Raw genomic sequence first — 23,908 nt, forward strand, 5'->3', positions numbered from 1 at the left:
CCTGTCTCCCCAGGGCATATGCACTGTCGTCCCGTCTTGTGAAACTTGGCGGTCTGATCTTCTGGGGGGCAAAGGGGGCCTGTGCATTAACCTACCATGTACAATCCCCTGGTCCTACCGGAGCTCGGGTAAGGGCGTTGCTAGTCAGCGCAGAACCCCTGATCAGGACGGATACGTTACAGGCATTGAGCATGGACCAATGCCAAGAGATCGGGGTAGCAAGTCGGTGCCTGGTTCGTCTGTAGTTGGCACAGGTGTACGGTGTGGGAGAGAACCCTGGTCGCTTCTCCAACGCGAGATCGGCCGGCACCCGGAGAGAATGAATCCCGGTCTCGGGTCTCGGGTGTTACGGGAGGGTCTCTGAGGTTGAGAGTCAAGAACCCCAGTCTTACGTAGCACTACGCAACACGCTTGCCATGGTGCAAGACCTCATGAAACAGGAACAGACTGGGAGTTCCAAGTAAGCTTGTTTTTACCCATGGCACTTGCCCGACATGTGTTGATTGGCGCTTGTCGTCCGATGATTGCAGTTCCAAGTGACGCAATAAAGATGATGATGGGGGGAAAGCATCTAATCTACTGGGGCGGAAAAGTGCAGCTTGGTCCATTCTAGCTATTTCTTCTGAATGATATTCAACATTCTATCCATGCGCAATGCATATTCAAAGATTGGCCAAGAGAAACCAATCCAGCCATCTCCATCTGCAAAAGATACGTAACAGCGGGGACCGTCTTTTCGCCGGGACCCCGCTTTAGCCACGTCATGGCTTTGCGCGCTTCTGGGCCTCCTCCTGGTGTACAAGGTGGCGAAGGAGTGGAAGTTTGCGATCCGCGACCCCCTCCCACTTATTGTGCTGTTCCAGGATCGAGAAGCTCGATGACCCCAGCGTGGCGGGAAGCGTGGCAGGAAGCAGAGCTGGCATTTTGCTTAGAAGACAAGCCTCCGCGATCAACCTTGTCTCGCGACAGGGCATTAATCCCCTGGCGTCTTTCTTATACCATCTGCGTACCCTTCGCCTGGTCGAGGGAATGAACTGGGGTGACTGCATCCGGGCCACCCAGAAGTCCGTCTCTTTGTATTATCTTGCTTATGAAGTCCAAGCGAGCCTCGCTTGCTTGGACGGATGAGGCCACGCGACCGAGGCTAGCCGTGTGTAGCGCCACGCAGCGCGGCGGCCTGAACCAGGTAAAAGAGAAAAATCCCAGACTTAACGTCAAGGCCACGGGAAATTCACACGCCGGAAGGTAGGCAGAAGCAGAATACTGTAATCACACTTCTACTATACTGGCTTCTATTCGGCGACCTACAGGAGTACAGGGTATGGGAGTGTCTCGCCAGTCATCCGACCGACAGAATCCACCGAGTCTTACGCCCCTGTTCGAGCAGCAACTTAACCATTACCTCGCCCCGTTCTCCGCGGCTAAGTATAGAGGCGTGTCTCTACTATGGCAGCGATTATCCCCGCCTTTATCCAGCATCTCGTCCCTCGTCCTGCAGTCCGATCCGGATAAAGCGAGCCCAGCGCGAGAGGAGGGTTGTCAAGGAATACTGCGAGTATTAGTTATTATAACCGTGATGCTGATAATTGAAGGAGATCCAGGAGACGTAAAATATATTGCTAGTAATATACCCTTCACGAATCTCGATTACTTGATGGATGGAACTTACGTTTGTGCTAAGCCTGATCTTTACTATAGCGCTTGACCAGAACAGCTTTATCGGCAAGTATGACAGCAGCTCAGGGGCCTTGTCGTTCTTTTAACGCAGGATGATCTCTCGGTGGTGCCGAATAACTTTGTTAAAGTTAAAGGGGGACGGATCGCTGTCAGTGGCATCTCGGCAAGTGTTGTGCGATGAGACTGGAGGCGCCTGTGGGTATTAAAGCGTCCAGTCTTTTGGGGCTCCCAAGCTCGTCGATAATAATAAAGCTTAAATGCTCTTATCGGTATACTATGGTGCCAATTGAAGATGTTTGCCTATTATCCTATACAGCTATCTGTACCTAGAGCGCAACCCCAATATATCAGTGCATCTCGTATAAGCGGGGTTATCTTGGGATCGGGGCCGACGCAATTTGCAGGAACTGTCGTCGTCCTATATCGTTTGACGGTCGCTTGTATTCTGTAGACGGTATGTTCGGTGTAAGGAATAGATTCGGCAATTTCGTCGATCGGGTCTCCACGTAGTAGCATATTACGGATTTGCTCTTGCTTTTCGGGGGAGAGTCGCGGAGCTATTATATGCTGCGAGCAGTAATGAGCCGCTTCTGGCTTCTGAGATGAGTGAAGGAAAGTAAGTTAGGAACTTGCTACATATTCCCTACCAGAGGGCGAAAAGTTGTGCGCTTGGTACCTGAGGTATCTACCGTACTGTTATAACTTGCAGATCGCGTGGAGCCATTAGCACCAGCTACACACTGTATCAAGCCACATTTGGTCCATATTTGGTAAAGTTGCTTACACCAAAATACTGAGAGTCGTGCTACCCGTTGGCATTGTGGGGCTTGCAAGCATGCCAACCTCTACGAGGTTGGTTATAAAAACCTGGTCCAGCTATATTATTCTGGTCTACCTTTTATACTAAAAATATCTCTTTTTATCTTTCTATTCTAGCTTTAATTTTAATATATAAAATCTTTAAAAATATTACTAAATAGATATAATTTAGAGCTTTAAAATAAATATACTTTTAGAATTTTATATAACTATTAGCTGTTTTAGTATTTAAGATTTTTTTATATCTTATTTTTAAACTTTTAAAATATACCTAAATAAAATTTACTTAAAGTAAGTTTATTTTTTAGCCCTAAACTACCTCTATTTATATTTATTTTCTAGAGATTTTATTTACTTAAATTAAAGCTAGAATAAAAAGTTAAAAAGAGGTATTTTCAGTATAAAAAGTAAACTAGAATAATATAGCTAAACTAGGTTTTTATAACTAACCTCGTAGAGGTTAGCATACTTACAAGCCCCACAATATCAATAGGTATTTATATAACCCCTTATTACTAGTTAAATAACTTTTTGTATATATAGTATTATATAATTAGGAAAATCCTTCTATAGCCTAATTTCCTCCCTCTTTATATTATACTATTTATTGTAATTATAATACTCCTCTATAATACTACTAATATACTAATTTTAATTGCTTTTTTATAATAGATTGTAAAAATAAGTTTTTTTTTATTAATAATCCTAATTTTATAACAATTAACAAATTTTCCAATATATTACAGAGCGAGATCGACCCCTTTATAGATAAGAAGTCTTTACCACTAAGTATAGCAGAAAATCCCTTAATATAAATTCCTCTGTTACTTAAATTGCTAACTTTTAATATATTTAATAACCTCTTTACCTTTCTTTAAGATTTCTATCTTAATAAGGGCGCTGCCCTTATTAAGACGGCTGCTATAAAGAAGCTAGATGCCACCGAAATCCTATAACTATAATATGTCTCCCTTAGCTGCAATTGCAGCCTGGCTTTATAAGAGCCTCGGTTTATAGGGCTTTAATAGCTAAAGAAGAGGAAAATTAACTGCCTATTTAAGATTATAGTAAAATCTAGCTTGGCTATAAATAATCTTTAAATCTATTAACCTAAGAGCTATTATAACTACCCTACCTCTTATAACCCCTCTATTTACCTTATCTATTAAAAAAGGACTTAAGTATAGTATATCTTTATATAGTTACTTATTTAGATAAATTCTCTTTCTATCTAAAAAATAAATAAAATTCTTTACTTTTTAATATTAATACCAAGCTATTTTACGTAAAAAGATATCTATAATAACTATTAATACCTCTAGTAATAGACTTTTAATAGCCTAATTACAACTTAGTTTTAAATTTCTATTTTATAATTATATAATTTGTAGTATTTTATTAAATATAAAGATAATAATAAGAATTATATTTAGGCAGTTCTTTAAACTTATCTTTAGTATAAGATTTAATAGAAGTATTTTCCTAAGGTTCTTAGTCTTAATAATATATATAAGATTAACTACTTTAAGATATTCTTCTTTTAAGTAATTAAAATATTAAACTAGTAATTTATAGTTAACTTTATATTTAGCCTTATTAATAATAAGAAGAAAGAGGCCTATTTTTAGCTTTATTAGTAGCTTAATATATACTAAAAGAGCTTTATCTTCTAACTCTTTTTATAGTTATTATAAATAAAGAAAAAACTCTTAAAAATGCTTTTAATTAGGTTTTTCTAGCTATATAGCAGTAATTATATATCTAGTATATTAATATTAATATAAAGGTAAAGATTAAATTATAGTAGAATTTTAATAATCTTAATAATCTTAAAAATCTTAAAGTTAATAGCTTTAAAGTTAATAATACCTTAGAAATTATAAATATAATTATATTATCTTTTAATATTCTATAAGAAGATAAACCTAACCTTAAATACCTAGTATTATAGCTCTTATTACCCCTTAATAATATATATAGCTATAAAGGGATATTTAAGATATAGAAATATATTATTTATATTTCTATAGAAGCTAAATTTAAAGCTTAATAAAAAAGGCTTAATAATATATATTCTTTTTAATATTATATTCTTAGTTATATCTCTAAGAAATATATAGTTTAATAGTTTTAATAAGTAAAGTATTATATTAATAACTATTATAATTTTAGCTAGAGAGTTAATAGCTTTATAAAGATTATATATAAAAATATAAAGTTATTTTTAGTAATTAATATAGGTAATTTTCTTACTCTTTATTAATTTCTTAAATAAATACTTAAAGAGAAAAAGTAAGATTATATTTAATAAGCTATAAATATAAATATATATATCCAGATTAAATTCCTCTATTATAAATAGCTTTATAATATTAATATCTAAATTTCTTATATTACTATTAATTTAATAACTTATTAAATTTATCTTATAATATACTTAATAAATAAATATCTCAAATAAATAAGTATCTTAAAAATCCCAACTCTTAAAATAGAAATTATAATAAAAATACCACAAACTATTTAATTAATTAAAACTACTTACTATATTCTTCCCTAGATATCTTAATTACTACCTAATAGGTCCTTGCATTATAGCCAGGCTTACTATATATACCATAGCGCTAAATATCTAATCTAACTGACCTTCCTCGACTACTACTCCTCGACGATTTAGCTACTACCTATATATCTATATCTATTTAATTAATTGCTTGCCTTCCTTCTTCTACTATTATAACCCCTCTTCTTTATAATCTAGTTTTTTTTACCCTCTAGCGCTAGCTTAGTATCTTATTTACCTCTTAAAGGTTTTTATTCTTAGTAGTTAATAAGGCAACTTAATATATAACTGCCTTTATCTTTTTTGTAAGAGATTATAGAGCTTTTAAAATTAACTCTGGAGAGCTACTTTAATATCTTTTAATCTGCCTTTTGAGGTATTTAGACTAAGATCTAGCCTTAATTACAATCTTTAGAATCCTTAAAGCCAAGGGGTTAATAGCTTAGCTGCCTTCTTAACTAATATTGGTATCTGTAGCTAAATATTAAGCTTTAAGATTATAATTTCTAGGTTAAGAGGAATAAGACTAGCTTCTTTAAAAGCCCTCTTAATATTTCTTTTTATTATAGTAGCTTTATATATAGTATAAAAGGCTGGAAAGAACTTAGTCTTTAAAATATAGGTTATAAAATATCTAATTAAATATTTTATTTTTTAATTATAAGTCTTTTTTAATATATTAAAATACTTAATATTAAGAAGCTAAAGTAAATAAGAGGAATAAGATAGTATATAAAGCTAGATAATCTTCTTTTTCTTATAATATTTCTTAAATTTAATAGAGTAGTAACTTTTATAGCTATTAAAAATTAAAAAATAATAGAAACTAATTAATTAATTAGTTATATACTAATTAAAGTATTTAAGCTACTTAAGATTAATCTTATTATTAATCTAGCTATTTTAAGTTATTATAATAGCCTAATTGCCTAGAAAGTTACTTTTTTAATATTAATTAGTAAGGTAATATTAGCTTATATTAATAATAAATAGCTAGATTGCCTAGCCTTTTATATTAATTGCTTAAATAATTATAATTTATTTCTAGTTTTTAAGCTATACTAATTTTAACTTTAAATGCCTTTTTATACCTATAATAATTATTCTACTTATAATTATACCTATAAGAAAGCCAGTCTTATTAAAATTATAGATATTATTTAATTAAATACTATACTTTATAATTATATTTACTATAAGTTGAAATTAATTATAAATAATAATTAGATTTTTATATTTAGCTCTCTAGTAGTTATATTTATAAAAAAAATATATTTTAAGATCTAGATGCTACTTAATAAAATTATAAGCTTAATATATACCAACTAATAGTATATTGCAGTCGGTAAGCAATTAATTAGCTATATTTTTAATATTATATAGCCAGGGGGGAAATTCTTATAAATCTAGGTTAAAAATAAAGTAAATAAGAATCTATTCCTCTAAATTAGATAGCTAATGTAATTTCTAGATAGTATTATATTGAGATTGGATGCCCTTCTACTAGCAGCTAAGGGTCTTCTAGGAGACTGTATATATACTTATAGCGCTCTGAAGATTTAAATTCGGGTTATTTTAAAGGGCATAAAGAGTAAGAAGCATTCTAGCTTTATAATTAGACTATAATATACTGGGTGGTTGGGAATTAATTGATTAAATGGTAATAATAAAGGTTGAGGGATTTTTAAGATACTTACTTATCTGAGATACTTGCTTATTAAGTATGTTAATAATAGTATATTATATTTAAAAGAATTTATACTTAAAGCCTCTATTTATATATATAAATAAGTTTAAATAGCAATTTACTCTTTTATATACTTATTAAATTTTAAGGTAGCTTAAGATTAATAAAAGTATTTAAAAGTAGAATATTTATTTATATTAATAGCTTAAGAAGTATTTAATAAAAAACTTACTTCTTTATATATAAACTTTATTAATTTCTACTTTTTAAAATTTTAAATAGCTACTTTTTTAAATTTAAGATTTTTATATTACTTAAAGTTTTTATAGTTAATTTTATACTATAATAAATAAAAAGATTATAATTTCTTTAAATTTATAATTTCTATATAATAATAATAATATTATAATTATATTATTAATATTATTATAATTACTAATTTTATTATTATTAACTTTAAGAATAATAAATAAAATTAATAGCTTTAATAATATATAGTAAATAATTATAAATATCTACTAAAATTATATATAAGCTAAAATTAAATTAAAATTATTATTATTATAATATTATAGCCCCTCTTAATAAGAAAACTTAGTATTTAAATTTACTGTATTTTTATTATATATATATTATAATTATTAAAGCTTAAATTTTAAATTTTAAGCTACTTTTTTCTTTTCTATTAAAATTCTATCTAATGTTTTTAATTTTAATCTTAATAAATATACTAAAAACTTCTATAATCTAACTTAATATTCTAAGATTTCTAATACCTATAATAACTCTTATTTAAATCCCCTCTCTAACTAGTATTTTATATAGCTAGTATTTATACTAACTTAATATAATATAATAACTTTTAAAACTAGAAGTTATATTAAGCTCTAGTAATATTCTAAAGAAAGATTTAACTTCTTAAATTGGAATTATTAATATTTTTAACTAAATTATAAAATATAGCTATTTCTATTTAAATATATAGAATAAGATTATAAATAAGAATTTAATTTCCTTATCTATTAACTTTAATCCTATTATTAAAAAGTAAATAATATCTAAAAATAGCTAATATAATCTATTAGCTTCTATTTAGATATTATAGATAGTATAGTAATAGCTTAAATAGATTTTCTTTTTTAAGAAAGCTTAAGAGGAAATTTAACTTCTATTTTTTTAATTTATCTTTTAAATTTTAAGAGAATCTAAGATTATATTAAAGTTAGAATTTATAATATAAATATAATAAGTTATCCCTAGAAAGAGCTACTTAAGTAAAATTCACTATATTAAAAATTAGTTATAATAAGATAAATATTAAAAGAAAAGTTAATTTCTTAATAATAAGAGATATCTCCCTTATATTCTATTACTTAAAATAAAATTACTATCTTAAGGTTATTAACTATAAATAGTAAGATTATTAACTATAAATAATAAAGTTAAAGTTAAAAAAATTAAATAAAAACTTTAAGTAGAAATTAATAAGTAATAACCTTATTATTTAATTACTATTTCTTCTAATACTAAGTAAAATACTTATTATTTATTCCTATTATTTAAGATTATTATATAACTTTAATCTATTTAATAATATTAAGTAAAGCTAAAAAAACTAAATAATATTACAGCCTAAATTAAAACCAGATAGTTATAACTAGCAGAACTATAATATACCTACTTTTTTACCTAATATAAATCCCAAACTCACTCTATATAAGTAAGCCTAAATATATAACTTACTTCCCTAAAATAAGCTATAAGATTAAACTTACTCTTATCTAGTAAGCCCGTATAAGCACTACTAGTATATAGATATTTATTTAGTACTTTTATAAATAGATAGCCTCACTAGCTATTAATATACTTAGTTATATTAAATCTACTATTCTACTATTACTAAACTGTAACCTATATTGCTTACTATAACATCCTAATCCACTCGATTATATACCACACGCCTCAGACCTACTCTATACCCTTAGGTTAGACCCGACCGTCACATATAAGCCTTAATACTATTATAGATATAAATCTTAATATAACCTTTAATACAATCCTCAACTCGATTATAAGCTAGTATAAGATTATATATAAAGAAAATAGGAAGCAGATAAGAAAGGGGAATGCAGGCTAGCTCGAGGCCCTCGGCAATACTAACGCCGTCTGGCAATAGCTTTATTCTAGCTACTCAGTCGTCCCTATAAGATGAGATTGTGGTCAGGCTGTGAGGGATTTTCCTATGATTTGAGGGCGCCTCTTGCTATTATAGTAATTTTGGTGTGGAAAGGAGAAGGTAAGGAAATCTAAGTGAAATAGCGAATTCTCACGTGATAGTTATTCAACTAGCAATAAGGGGTTATATGAATAGCACGACTCTAACTCTTTTCCTGGGTATACTTCCAACCTAACATAAGTGCGGAAGTAAACATGCGTCGCGGGCATTGTATAGGCCCCGTCTTCGCCGGTCTTTGTGATTGAGCGGCGACAGGATTTAGTTCGAGGGATATATGCAGTAGGTTGAGGTAATAGCAAGCCGCCAGAAGGGTAGCATACGTCGCGCTGGATGTTCGTAATATCCTTTCTATATAAGCCCTAAGGGGGATCAGGTGGGGAGTCCCTACAGGAGCCGCGGTAGGACAAGGCCAAAGAGCCGTAAGCAGGCGATCAGTAGAGCCTATGAAATGGCATATTGTTAGTCGTTGGTTGGCGCGCTGAAGGATTGTAAATACCTATTAGGTCATCAACAAAGTTGTCCCGTCTTATTGCAAGCTGTCTGTTCCGGTAGTATGGGCAGATGACTGTATGAGGGGCCTGTGGGGTAGTTATGGCACAATGATACAGTTTTCAATGGCCCTGGAAAATTGTAGATGCACTATAACGACGTCCAGACTTGGATATCCTAGCTTTTTAACACTCGATTTTTTACCCTTCATATGTCAGAGGATATACATCGTTAAGACTTGTCGAATAACCACATTATTACCGGAGTAGCTCTTGCACTCTAGTGCTTTAGGCAGTGGCCTTGGCGTAACTTAGCTGCATTCAAACTCCGCGTGAACATTGCCTTGCCACCCAAGTCGCGGTGGCAGAAGGTAGCTGATTCTTAGGTTGGAGGAGCCGATCTCTGCTCAAAAAGGAGATTGAAGGGTGCTTGATGTGACTGTGTTACTTTCTCATGACGTCACTCTTAGATGAATATCGCTTGTGCGCATGGATATGCTCCCTTGGTGACTCCCAGGATTGGGAAGGTGTGGTGGGATGGAGGCCGTCGCAGCAAAAAGGCTTAGCGTGGCTTGGCTTGCATCTCCGATCAGAACCAAAGCCTCGATGGTGGTGCGAGCAGGTTGCCAAGCCGTGACGTAGGCCTTGCTCCTTAGTGCTATTTGATTTGTAACCTAGTCGCTGCTCCATTTCATGTATCGATGCTAGGGCTGTCTTGAGAACCTGATTTAGGCCAGGCAATGTGGATCGACGCGCAGCCACAGCCAAAAGTTGCTACGCCCATGTCCACTTTCTCTCGCAAAGATTTCCCTCTCATCCTCTCTGGTTGTAGTTATATTTTCAACTATCCTGCCATTTACAAGCTTGCTATTCAACCTCGCGCAAATCTTATCAATATAACACGTGATCCGTATGATATGGATGACCCATCCTGGGCATGGCCAGCCTGGAAGTTCGACATGAAGAGAGGGGACTTATTTACCAAGCTTCACGACCAGTATAACACCTATCCATCCCCCATTCAAGACCCTGATGCCTTCCACCACGATATCTCCGAAATCTCCCACGAGGCCAACTCCGCTACCGAATTTCATCATTTGGCCAATAATCGCAGGCAACAACGCCTCCGCGAATTGAACGACGCTTTTGAATCTGCGAGTCTGGAGATCATCGCAAACCCAAGTCTTATCAGTTCGCCTCAGTGGCAACATGCTGTCCAACTCTTTCGTACACATTCCTTCGACTCCCTTATTCGCTACTTCGCTTCTTACCTCCCCACCGACCACCTTTGGCATCCGTTGTGTCATACCACTACTCCTGTCACCAACAACACTGAGCCCATGCCCCATTTACCAGACAAGGAGTATGAGCGCACCAGAACGTACGACCCTGGCGGCACAAGGTGGTGGCCCTCTCCGTTATCCTCGATACTCCCGCCCGGCTTATCCGGCACTCCAGCGAGAGACCGGCCTGTTGAGCGGGATGAATCCGTGAATACCGTGGCCCGAGCGGTGCTCTTTTCCTTTTCAGAGCCTGCGCGTTTTCCACCTCAAGAATCTAGCTCACATGTCGACCGTGGCGAAGAAATGACGCGACCTGGTGATGACACGTCGACGATGCCCAATTCCAATACTTTAGAGACGGCGGAGTGTGGAAATGAAACTGCATATAATGAGGGAGTACGCCCTAAAGAGAGTTTACCTGCTAAACAGCTCGCCAAAGAGGTCGAGTTTAGAGGATGCCACTCGGAAAACCAGATGAGTCGTCACCTTCATTGTCGAAGGACAGCCCAGGCCACGGCCTTGACATCTTCGGCCACGGCTACACTAGCTTCAGGACCGTCGCAAAGCACAATCACTTTAGCCAACTCGATTCGGCCAACCAATGGCGCTCGGGCGGGAACCAAACGAAAACGTTCTTGAGAGATAGAAATTCGCACGGAAGCTAAACCGTGTGTTCGTTAAGTTGGGGATCACAAGGAGGAGAAAGATTGACTAGGTATCATGTGACAACTAGATCTAGATGATTATTTTCATTTCAAACTACGGAATCTCACATCTTTCGTCAGTACTTTATACCCGTAATCCTCCCGCATGTGTTGGGGCCGTAGAGTCTCTTCAACTATATCATCAGTCGGATCCCCCCTCGAATCGAGGATAAACTTTGGGCATATCTGCCGTCCGTAAGGGCAGTACTCAGACTCGAGATGACGAATCTCGTGCGATATTCGTGATTACTAGCGGATGGTGATTATAGAAACGTGCCACACGGAAAAACGGAAAAGTATATTATACTCGGTGGGAGGTAGGTGTGGGAGAAACCAGATCAGAGCTCCCCAGATTAAAGTTCACAGTTTGTACCATGATGGCTCCCGTTGACACGCGTCATCTGCGCCACGCATCCGCTTGTAATGCATAATCTGCTAGTATTAACTCCTACCTTTTCCGTCATGTGTCTCCAGGATATTGCGGGGTCTTACGTAAGGATGACGGTTGCCTCCTAGTGTGCTTAAAAGGGCCTGCCTCGTTATCGCTTTCCTGTAATAATTTCTAACTCACACACGAGATTGCAGATATGGATCCCCCAAAAAACGCTGAGCTCCCTACCGAAAAGGATAAGCGCCTCCTGCGGAGGTACGGAACGATACCGACCGGAGGAAACCTTCTCCATCACCAGTTAGAGGTAGAGAAATACTCTTGAGTACTGCTAGCCGGCTAGAATCAAGCTAATTCAGCCATTGATACCAGGGAAGAAAGTATTTCGATTCGGGTGACTTTGCCCTCTCGCAGTCTAATAAACCCTCTAACATCGGCACCGTGAATACTGGCAGCGAACACCCCCTCCGGGAAAATATACCATATCCATCATCTGCCGTACCAAGCTCTAGCAACGTTGATAATGACGCTAACCAGAATTTGCGAGATGGGAAGAAGGCTGGTGAGTTGATGCCAGCTAGCCACCTTGAAGAGGTGATGGCTGCTCAGGCTCAGGATGGGCATGGAGACACGAAGCAAGAAAACAACGTGTAGATGCTAGCGTCTATGATATATCAAGCCAGCCACCGTCTCGCAGCTCGACCTACCACGCCGGAACCGGCACTCTTCAGATATACGCCCACCACGTCACCGCGCCGACCACGGATGGGGACCGCCAAGACTACCACATGACCCAGATTGACACTTGGGGAATACCGGCAATATCGATACCTTTCAGCGCAGAGCTACCGTATTCAGAAACTCCAGGGACTTGGCTTAACGGCACTGAGACAACTTCATCGAGGCTGCGAACGCCAAAACGTCTCTAGCAGGGACGGCGGCTGCTCAAGAGAGCCTCGTCGCCACAAGCTTCACGTCGAGCTTCAACTCTCATGAGACCAGGTCTAAGTGGCAACGCAGTCCGCGTTCAAGTGCCCGGGAGATAGCTGTCGTCGCATTGCACGATCAGTTACAGTTGCACCTCGTCCCGCTCTGCAGCCTCCTCAGCCGGGTCCATCGCGAAGCTCGCAGACTGGCTATCCATTTCTCAAGTCTGGCTAGCTGGCATCTATAAGAACTTCTAATCATCTAATATTCTGAATTCACAAGGGCGGTCGCCAAGTTCATATATACAACATTCATTCCCCAACCATTCTACAGCAAAGGCATGAATGACTTCCTCTCTGGATGTGTAGGTGTAAGTGCTCTCTATGGGGCTTATAGGACCGTCATGTGGTCCCTTATCTACCTGCGTTGGCGAGGAGCAGCGTCTCTGAAGCGCCAGCGTGATGAAGGGTTGGTGACAGAAGGCAATAGATATAAAATAGAAGGCTTAAGTTGGAGCTGTATCGAGTCTTATACGAGCACTCTGCGCTGAAGCGCTCACGCTATAAAGGATATCAACATACAATAGGCAGAACACATTAATCCGAACCCGACCCTGATTTCCCCCTTTTGGTGTTTGCCTTGAGGAACTTGTTCCGAAAGGTTCTTCCTTCCGTGCCCTCCTGGCGGTCCAAAAATTAAGCTCGGGCCACTAAATGGTCCGTGCGAGCCGCCTGCACCACAACCGCTTCACCACGATCCCTGCGCCACCTTTTTTTCCCCTGCGCCACCTTTTTTGATCCACAGCGCGCACAGCAATCTGCAGCCCACCAGCATGCCTGGCTACCAACCTCAGCCAGCCGGCTCCGCAAGTCGGTCAATTGGAGCGTCAAGTGCCTATACGTTCAATTCATGGAAATAAATTCTGCTATCCTAGGGACTAGGAATAATCCCAGGTGAAATAAAATCTATATATCCATCCATACGGACCGATATCGAGGCATCAAAAGGAGCAAAATGCAGGGATCTCACTCTATCATCCTAGCCTCTCCAAAAGCCCGGCCTCCTTGACAAGTTGATAGAAAGCTCCCTTCTGTAGCATCAGTGTCGCAGGAGTGTCGAACTCAACGGCCTCGCCCTTTTCAAGAACCACAATACGGTCAGAGTCGATGATTGTATTAATCCGATGCGCGATTGTAATAACAGTCCGGTTGCTGAAGATGCTCTCACGGAGTATTTCCTGGAGGTGCATATCTATTTCTATATCCACAGCAGCCTGAATCTCAAGTTAGCTCATCCAAGCTATAGTATTTTCGGTAAAGATAGTAACAGTGATTAGTGATGCCGATAAGATCACGCTCATTAAGGGCAGGTCTTGCTTACGGTCGCTTTATCTAGCACAAGAATGCTCGTGGGTTTGAGCATGGTATAGGCCAAAGATACAAGCTGTTTCTAGCCCTGGCTAAGATTAGATCCTGATTAATATTAGTATTGGCGAGTCTGTCTGCCTGCCTTCAAGAAGTATTAGTTGTATCAGTATTACCTTCTTTATAGATCTTAGCATCTAATCTACCGGTCATACTGGTTACATATTCTTTCAGTCGTGCAAGCCCTTATCTCGCAGTTAACAAGTAACTTCAATAAAGTGCAGAAGACAGAACATACTAAGGGCAGTCCAAAGCTCCATATTATCATGCTCCTCTCCGGGATCGAGATTCTCGCGAACAGTTCCTTTAAATAGCGCAGGATCTTAGGGGATGACTGTGAGTCGCTGCTACAGGTCCAAGAGACCGATTTTCGAGATGTCAATATCGTCAATATAAATACTTCCATTCAGTGGCTTAATAATCCTGAAAACGGCCAGGGCCAGAGAGCTTTTACCTGCACCGGTGTAGCCTACTATACTAATATTCTCACCAAGCTTGAAATTAAGGTTAAGGTTTCTCAGAACCAAGCCCAGCTCAGGTCGATAACGCATACTATAATCAATAAAACTCACAGAACCCCTAGAAGGCCAGCTAATACCGGGGCGATGATTTGGAATGACATCCAGCGCCTCGCTAGGTAGATGGGTATACTCTAGCACACGCTTAGCTGAGACGATATTTATCTCGACCTCTCCAGTAGCTCGAATAAGAGAATTAAGAGACTGCGTAATTTGCCTATAATAGAGTCAGTATGGGGAAGAAAAGCTATTTAAGGACTTCGGGGATAAAACTGACAGTATATAAGATATTATCAAACTAACTATACCTGCAGATAAATAGCTACCCAGGGACAAGCAGGCAAGAGTAAGTCCGGCAGCGGAGAGAATAATAATCGATCCAATAAATTCCAACTGCATACCCAACCACCGGTTTGCAGTAATGGATAGGATATATACCTTTATGTTTGCATCTAAACGTCTTTTACTCTCAAGGGAGAATCATTCTTAGTAAGAATATGCCCGGATCGTCGTAAGACTACCAAGGGACTCTTAGAAGTAAGCGAATATAGGATTGCGACTAACTCCATCTAGGCATTTCAACTCTCGCTTTGCTCCCAGGTAGTATTGCTGTATGTAACTGTATACGAAGATAAGAGGGATAGCCAAGAGGATAAACGCAGGCGTTCTGGAGGAGATGACGGCGAGGCTGAAGAGAGCCTTGACGGTATTGATGAATAGCGTATTGAATTGACGAGGAAGCGACTGGTCGATGCAGTATATATTACTAGAGAGATACTATAAGCATCCAGAGGAAAATTAAGGAGACTCCAGCCTGGTAGACGAAGAATAAGCCAGTAAATAGACACTTACCTGGAGAATCAATTAAGAATTTGACCTGTCGGCGTTATCTCGAAGAAGGTTATTGGAGCTCTTAAGATAGTAATTATTATACTTTTATGAAGTTTATGAGAGGCCTGTAGCCACGATAAAGTATCAGCCAGGATTTCCGAATACAGGCGCGATACCTCTGGAACTTAGAACTTTTACTCACCTCGATCGAACACCATAGCCATAATATTGATAACTGCAAGATGACCAAGCCAGCTGAGCCGAGTCAAAAAGCGACATAAATGCCGAGGTACTTCTTAACATCCGCATCAGCGTTAGGGTCGTCATTAGCCTCAGACCACTGCTTCAGCCAGACGTTTCCACCTGGTAATTGTTAGCGCATCTATTCAGCAGCAACCACCACCACCATACAACCATGATCATAACGTTTGCCAGGCTCAGATCCGATGACTTACCAATCTCAGCGACTTGAGCTCCTACGAGCGTAACCGCGTACAAGGCCACGGCCCAGAGACTGCTTGCCTTGGCGTAGTCACCATAGACCTTCCACTTGACACTTCCCTGCTGAGTGAGTTCCTTGCATCTTTTGGGCTTGCTGATGGCTGCCTCAACATCTAGAATTATCCTCCTAGGATCGATGTTTGCGGGAATACTAGTATTACCGTCGACGGCTGAACTTTGCCCTGGAGTAAGCATCCCCGTGGCCTTGGATGTTTTGTCGTGACCAAGTTGCTGCTGATTATTGGTAGTGCCTTCTTCTGCATAAGAGGGCCTCGTAGTAGTCGACTCTGTCACGATTTGGTTCGAGTTATTCGCATGTCCGATAAGGCTAACAAAGTCTCCCCCTTTGGCTTTTAGTTGATTGTATATGCCCTGCTCCGAGATCTTTCTATTGCGAATCAGGACGATGGAATTAGCCTCCAATAAGACTGGGGTCGAATTTGTGGCTAGGATTCTGGTCCTGTTCTTGAGAAGACCCCGTCGGCTGAACACCTCTTCTATCAAGTGTCTCCCAACGTGCTGATCCACAGCTGACAGACAATTATCTAGGAGATTGATATCTGCCCTGGCGTAGACAGCCCTGGCTAAGGTTAACTGCGCCTTTTATCCCCCACTTAATGTGATGCCTTTATCGCCAACCTCAGTTTGATCTCCGTTTGGTAGTTGGGCCAGATCATCTATTAAGGCACAAGCCTTTACCGTCTCTACGTAGAAATCAGGGTCCCATAGCTTGCCAAAAGTGATATTATCTCTGACGCTCGCGTTTAATACCCACGGCTGCTGCGCAACGTAGGCAACCGAGCCTCGAAGAGTGACAGTGCCAGTGGCCTTGTATAGATCTCCGAGGAGGGCGTGGAGGATAGAAGATTTTCCGGCTCCGACACAGCCAACGAGACAGCATAATTCTCCCCTGTGGGCGGAAAGGTTGATATCTTGCAATGCTGTTCCGGTTCCGTGCATGCTCTATTTGAATGTTGCATCGTGGATACTGACTGATTCCTCGCCTGATACCGTGACAGCCTCTTCGCGAATGACTGCGTCTGGTTGGAGCTTATCTGTAGTGAAAAAAGCCGCCAGACGGTTTACAGCAACATTAGCTTCAGTAATAGAAGAGATCGCAGCGGGCAGGATCATCAGAGGCGAAGTCAATAGTTGAAACAGGGCAATAGCAGGGAAGACGATTTCGGTCGTCAGTGGTTGGCGTTGAACCAGAACTCGCACTGCAAAGGCCGAATAGGCCACCAAGAAAGGAGTTACCGAGCCAATAAAACTGGATACTGCTTAAAGTGCGCCAGTCTTTCGCAGAGTAACAAGCTCCTTGTCGTTGCGGATATGACCGATTCGGTTTGCGAATGCAGAGCCCCATGCGAAGAGCTTGATAGACTTTATGTTAGCGATGACTTCAGCAGTAAGCTTCGATCTTGTATCTTTATTCTTCATCTATTACTCCTAAAGGAATTTCATAGACTTCGTAATACTTCTATTAATAGGAATCGTGACAATTATTAATGCAACGCCGGTGAATATGCTGTGCTCTCAGAGACTGTAGAGGGACGCCATACATAAAATGATCTGTAATGGTGTTGACTATAAATGTTAGCTGAACTGCGTTATATCTTGTAGGCGCTGACTGTCCACAGCCATAAGATTGACGATGTCGCCGGTTGATTTCGTACCGCGAGCCTCATTTGATAGCCTGAGCGACTTCCTATAGATAGCCGAGACGAGAGCGGACTTCAACTTGACTCCGGTCTGTGACAGACGCTGAAAGTATTAATAAAGATATAGACTCTGCGCTACCGAGACAGCGAACATACTCAAGGCGATAGCAGCACCGAAGGTAAAAGGTTGAGGCTGGTAACTTTGGTATGAATCCATAAATAATATAAAAAACCACAGGAGTTGAGGCTGCAGAATTGCGAGCACGTCTGCAATAGCTTTAAAGAGAGCTCCCTGAGCATAGGCAGCTCCAAACCTACGAAATAGTGCAACCCACAAAGACGGCTTCTCCTTGCACACTTGCTCGTGAACCCAGGCGTATTAAAATGCGTCACCGGCGGCCCTAGCGGTATCTTGCTTGGCCAGATCCCAAAGGTTGTCTTCTGTGATATATTGCTTGTAGCCATGCCTGATTATTGGAGTCATCCAGTTAAATGTAAGCGTGGAAATGAGAGTTGCACGCTCACTCGGGCACTCAATTTTGCTGCCTTTTAATAGTTGATAGGTAGTCTGGCTAGGGATTACCCAAGCTAGCAAGAACTCGATATAAATAAGTCCAAAGCCGATATAAATAAAGATAAAACCCAGTAAGTTATCTTAGTAAATGCGCTGTGAAATTGACAAGTGCAGATTTACCCCAAAGACAAGCAGAAGCAGCAGCCAGTACGAGGCTATAAATACTCTCGCGCTACGTAACTGTAGCCTTTGCAGGTATTAAATAGAGAAAATAATCAATAGAGAGACAGTAAGAGCCATAGGAGGCCACATGCTCAGGTTATCGATCTAGAGATGAGGGTGTCTTACAGAGGAAGTGAGCGACGAATCTAGACCATCTTAATTTCCATTCTTATCTATATTCCTGAGCTGCCGCTGCTTTATCCTGAGCTTGGGTGATTTTCTTGTGGCGCAACCAGGGCTCTAATTCCGACCACCCACATCAAACCCAGGCGTCAGCGCTTAAGGATATTGATTTATACCGTATAATTACTTTGAATTAGGAGACCAAGCAAACTTCAACTCAGCTGCCCCAGCAACATACCAACTAAATAACTTATGGCTATTGAGACGTTAGACTTAAAGCTTGGAAGTCCCAAACGGAATGAGCTCCTTCCAGTCAAGATCTATTAATAAGCGACGCGCTGTCGGGAGATTATGTATTTGGCCGGTCATTAGGTAATTACCTAGTCCTATAGGAGACGTTGGATTGACCCTCGGCTGATGCAATCCTCTAATAGTTCAATATACTGATCTTAGTTATAGAGGGGGGTGAGATGGCGACTGATACATGGGCACCCGGGTGCCCATCCATCCTTGGGCACCCAGGTGCCCAAATTATGTCAGCAGTGTCTTTACCCCACCTAGCACCACAACCCACCTAGAACGCGTTTTCGCAACTGGCTCGAGCTTCTACAAAAGAACTGAATTAGTGAATTAACTAACGTGCATGATAAGCGAGTGAGGCAGACAAGCGAGTGAGGCACAAAACCATACCTTCACGATTAATATTAAGATAAACCAACCACAATACCTAAAATCAATTAAAATCAATCAGTATCCTCTTCCTTAGACGCATTTATATCAATTTCACAAGTATGCATATTATACCCGGGTTGCCTGTATCTTCTATATTGCTATTCCCTTGTCTCCGTCTGTCTCTTCCGACTACTACTTTGCTGTATTTCCTGCTATATCTGATTAGCGATTTCCCTCTAATCTTATAGCTCCTGCCCCTTAGCTACTGTTATGCTCCCTGAAAGCCAGAGATATGTTTTTTTCGCCCTGCGCCGCCGGCTAAGGGTTATATTTGCCTCCCGAAGCTTATTAACCTCTGTCTTTAATAATACTATCTAGTATATTATTTCTCGCGCCCCCTTTATAAATTAGTTTATAGTAGCTAAAATTAATATTAGAGAGCTTTTCTAATAATAGCTAATTTAGCTTTTAATAAAATTAATTTATAAAGTAGCTTTAATTGGGTTATTTAGGGTTTTTAAAATCTAGATAATAGGCAGTTTAAAATCTCTTTCTATAGGTAATAAAGTCTATAACTTAATATCTAACTAAGAAAGTATACTTTCTGAATTATAGGTGTTAGATTACTTATATAATTATTTAATAATCTTGAATATGTGTGTATATTATATATCTATTCTTATTATAAGAGGCTGTTTGCTTTAAACTATACCCCGGGCCTATAAGTAGAGCCCTGAGATTATAGCTTTTTTTAACTATCTTCTATATACAGTCTGACTAGGCTGAGAGCTTGGCAAGCCCCTAGTAACTTAAGCCTAAAAGCCTTCCTATTCTATATGTAACATCCTAGAGCCCTGGTATTCTATACCTCTAATTTAACAATAAAAAATAAGTTCTATACCTTAAAACCTCCCTGGATATTCTTTTCTAATATTACACTTTAAAATACAGCTTAAAATACAGAAAAAAAGTTAACCTTAATAATATAGATAATTTAAATCTTTACTATATCCTTAATTTATTAACTGTAAGCCTACTTAAGTAGCTTAAAGTAGCTAATATTAAGTAGCTAGAGGATATAAAATAAATATAGCAATATATAAAGAGTAATAATCTTATTCTTTTTATAGAATAGCTTAAATTTAATTAAATAGTAGCTTTTATATCTATTTAATATAAAAAGATAATAAAAGTATTATAGCTTAGGTTAAGACTAGGCAGTCTCTAGCAGCAAAACTATAATACCCCACTCTTATTTTTCTCTAATTAATAAAGAATTACTTAGATTACTTCTATAATCTAGTAATCCCTGGTATAAGGACTAATTAAATAAAGAATTACTTAGATTACTACTATAATCCTTATAATTCTAGGTAATAGCTTATTAAGATTACTATTATAATTCTTATAATTTATTATAATATATATATATATTTATTTAGTACTTTTATAAATAAATAGCCTTACTAGCTATTAATATACTTAGTTATATTAAATCTACTATTTTACTATTACTAAACTATAATCTATATTACTTATTATAATATCCTAATTTACTTAATTATATACTTTATATCTTAAACTTACTCTATACCTTTAGGTTAAATCTAACTATTATATATTAATAGCTCTTATTTAGTATATTACTATATTAACCTAAGTAATATCTTAAATAAGTTAAAATAGCTCTTATAACTTTAAGTATTTATTTAAATCTGGAAAAAATCCTATTACTTCTATAATATAGGCTAAGACTCTATTAATAATATAAATATAGATAAATCTAACTCTAATAATAAAGTTACTAAAAAGAATCTTAATAAATTCTAAAAGTAAAATAATTATCTTAAAGTTAAGCTTAATAAGCTTACTAAGATTTTTATTAAAAAAACTTAGAAAAAGATAATAAAATTAATAATTAATAGAGTAAGTTACCTAGCTCTTAATATAAAATAACTATTTTAGTAGAGACTTTATTTATTAAGAGGTATTTTACTGTAATTATATTACCTATCTAGATTCTTTATAGTAAATAAAAAAATATAGAAGAAATTCTCAGACCAAGCAACTCAATTTATTTAATAAGCAGCTACTAGCCTTTAAGAATTTCTTATATAAGTTAGAGTATTTTAAAGCTACTACTCTATATAATTTACTAGAGAAGAAGCTAAGATCTGCTATACTATAGAACTCCTTAAAAATAAAATACTCTAATAATTTAAATTAATTATAAGAGACTACCTTAATAATTCTTATTATATATAAAAGGATAAAACTAAGCTATTTATACTAGCTATAAAGTATTTAAATAAGAACTGCAAGATATATTTAGTTTTATCAATAAAAAATAAGTAGTTAAAATATAACTTTAGAAGCTTATTTAAAAGATATTAGTATTAAGCTATATAGAGAATTCTATAATAGCACTTATACCTAAACTAAAAAAGAGGTATATATAGTAGCTTACTATAAAGAACTTAAGTTAGAAGTTAAGAATATAATAATTAGGTATAAGCCTATAATCTTTAATATTCTTATTACTCTCTTTATAGAAATTAATAACTAATAATTTAAAAGATAATAAGAAAAGAAAACTAAAAAGTTAGAAGGAATATTTATATACTATTTAAAAAATAAGAAGAATAATACTAACTAAAAAAAAGATACTAGGTAATACCTTCTATAAAATAGTATTAGAACTATAGAATTAGAAGCTACTTAAAAGAATTACTTAAAGGTTAAATATAAAACTATAAAAAGATAGGCTACTTTAAAAGTAAGTATTATACCTTAAAGTCTAACTAAAAGTATAAGCTATACTAAAAGGTAGAGTATATAATTTACTAACTACTAGTATAATAATAATAATAATAAACCTTAAATTGCTATTTAATTTAAAACTCTTATATAACCTAGAGCAGCTATAATAGAAGTTTAATAGAGCTATAAAATAATAATTAGAGGTTAATACTTAATAATACTCTATCTCTTAAGCTATATACTAGAGATACCTAAGAAAATTAAAATAATATAAAAAAAAGATAAAAATAAGCTATATAGTATAAAAAATAAATAGAAAACTAAAGTAGAATAATAAATAAACTAAAAAAGAAAAGAAATTATAGCTAAAATAAAAATAAAGATATCTAGAAATAATTCTACTTAGAATAATATAGTACTATAAATAACTTAATAATAAAATATCCTATATTATAGCTATAATATAATAAGGAGATTTAATTTCTAATAGATAACCAGACCTATTATACTACCCCTAATAATAGAAAATAGAAAGTAATAATATCTAAAGAATATTAAGAAAAGAATAATCTCTAAAATACTTCTATACTAGGATAAAATATCTATAATATATCCTAGATAAGAAGTATACTAGCTAGAAAGTTAGAACTTCTAGTAGCTAATTAGAATATTATTACCCCTATTAAAAAATACCTAGAAATAGAGAATAAGTAAGATTCTAAACCTAGCTATAAGAATACTAGATATATAATAGCCTTAAAACTAAATATAGATAAAATTAATAGAAATATATAATAACCTTATAAATAAATAATAAGAACCTATAAGAATAAGCTATTTATATTTATCCTATAATATATAGCTAGGCTGAAATTATATTATATAATTTAAAGAAATAAAAAATAATAACCTAAGAATAGCAGTAATATATCTAATATAAAGAAATCTTATAGTATTATATATTATCTATATATACTAAATATATAAGAAAGATAAAATCTATTAGAATTATTATTTATATAAATAAATAATATATCTATTTAAAATTATATTTAAGAGAGAACTTAAGTATTTTTATATTATTAATAGTATATAGAAGTTAGTATTATATACTTAGAAATAAGGGAATCTCTTTTTATTAGAATATACTAATCTAATTAGTACTATTAATAACTAAAAATTAAAGAATACTATATATATAAATAATAGAAGATAAGAAATAGTATAAGTATAAAAATAAAATATTACTAAGTATATTACTATAAAATACTATAATATAATAAATTAAACTATAAAAATATAGCTAGAAAACTAAGATAAGTTCTAATATATTAAGTTCTTAATATACTAAAATTATAACTTCTTTAATTATAGAGAATAAGTAGTCTTAATTAAGCTAGAAGAGTAAAATAGAAATTGAAATATAAAAAATAACCTTAAATATAATAATAAAAAAACTATTTAAAATACCTAATCTTATTAGTATAAAATATAATAACTATAATAAGCCTAGATACCCTAAGTATAGTATAAAGATAAGAAATTAATATATATATTAAATAATATATAATAAAGAATTTAACTTTTTAACTTAAATTAAATTAAATTAAATAAATTAAGCTTAATACTAATAAATTAGAAATAGCTATAATAAATACTCTAAAATAGGATATTCTACAGATAACTGCTATATAAAAATAATATATACTACCTATAGAAGAGTAATAGCAATAACTATATAAGAAGAATTACTTCTAATAAAGGCTTATATATAATAAAATCAGCAAAAAAAGAAAATACTTAAGCTATAAGTATAAGTTAAGAGTATATAGCTTATTATATTAATAGATAGTAAAGTTAAAGCTATATATATAGACTATTAGTAGTTAATAAGCTAAAGCTACTATAAA

The 23,908-nt window shown here is 35.5% G+C and overlaps 4 protein-coding genes across 4 annotated transcripts; 3 read left to right on the top strand and 1 right to left on the bottom strand.

The window, feature by feature from the left end:
- The first annotated feature begins 1,201 nt into the window (after window positions 1-1,201).
- BGZ61DRAFT_468749 (uncharacterized protein) lies at window positions 1,202-2,286 on the top strand. The gene is made up of 3 exons (XM_046247895.1): window positions 1,202-1,669; window positions 1,736-1,849; window positions 1,886-2,286. The coding sequence occupies exons 1-3, from the start codon at window positions 1,322-1,324 to the stop codon at window positions 1,919-1,921; spliced, it is 498 nt and encodes a 165-aa protein (XP_046093721.1). The 5' UTR covers window positions 1,202-1,321; the 3' UTR covers window positions 1,922-2,286.
- Window positions 2,287-10,221: 7,935 nt separating this feature from the next.
- On the top strand, window positions 10,222-11,529 carry BGZ61DRAFT_468751 (uncharacterized protein). Its single transcript, XM_046247896.1, has one exon. The coding sequence runs from the start codon at window positions 10,388-10,390 to the stop codon at window positions 11,390-11,392; it is 1,005 nt and encodes a 334-aa protein (XP_046093722.1). The 5' UTR covers window positions 10,222-10,387; the 3' UTR covers window positions 11,393-11,529.
- Window positions 11,530-12,044: 515 nt separating this feature from the next.
- BGZ61DRAFT_374982 (camp-regulated phosphoprotein family protein Igo1) lies at window positions 12,045-12,499 on the top strand (the record flags this gene model as incomplete). Its single annotated transcript, XM_046242377.1, has 2 exons — window positions 12,045-12,152; window positions 12,218-12,499. The coding sequence occupies 2 exons, from the start codon at window positions 12,045-12,047 to the stop codon at window positions 12,497-12,499; spliced, it is 390 nt and encodes a 129-aa protein (XP_046093723.1).
- A 1,306-nt stretch (window positions 12,500-13,805) lies between these two features.
- BGZ61DRAFT_500884 (P-loop containing nucleoside triphosphate hydrolase protein) lies at window positions 13,806-18,191 on the bottom strand (the record flags this gene model as incomplete). Its single annotated transcript, XM_046251626.1, has 17 exons — window positions 13,806-14,045; window positions 14,153-14,221; window positions 14,359-14,381; window positions 14,435-14,518; window positions 14,561-14,931; window positions 14,992-15,182; window positions 15,279-15,413; window positions 15,823-15,908; window positions 16,001-16,630; window positions 16,661-17,009; window positions 17,040-17,323; window positions 17,384-17,473; window positions 17,525-17,574; window positions 17,653-17,754; window positions 17,788-17,810; window positions 17,847-18,064; window positions 18,101-18,191. 17 exons carry the CDS (start codon window positions 18,189-18,191, stop codon window positions 13,806-13,808), a joined length of 3,036 nt encoding a protein of 1,011 aa, XP_046093724.1.
- Window positions 18,192-23,908: the final 5,717 nt, after the last annotated feature.

This window comes from Ilyonectria robusta (genome assembly GCF_021365365.1).
Source record: "Ilyonectria robusta strain PMI_751 chromosome Unknown BGZ61scaffold_81, whole genome shotgun sequence".
Taxonomy (NCBI): Eukaryota; Fungi; Ascomycota; class Sordariomycetes; order Hypocreales; family Nectriaceae; genus Ilyonectria; species Ilyonectria robusta.

Bases quoted from the DNA above. Each gene is read 5' to 3' on its own strand.
- BGZ61DRAFT_468749 (XM_046247895.1), top strand. From the start codon at position 1,322: ATGGGAGTGTCTCGCCAGTCATCCGACCGACAGAATCCACCGAGTCTT. The intron at 1,670-1,735 runs GTTTGTGCTAAG...CAAGTATGACAG, and splicing joins ACTTGATGGATGGAACTTAC to CAGCTCAGGGGCCTTGTCGT. The intron at 1,850-1,885 runs GTGCGATGAGAC...TGGGTATTAAAG, and splicing joins GTGGCATCTCGGCAAGTGTT to CGTCCAGTCTTTTGGGGCTC.
- BGZ61DRAFT_468751 (XM_046247896.1), top strand. From the start codon at position 10,388: ATGGATGACCCATCCTGGGCATGGCCAGCCTGGAAGTTCGACATGAAG.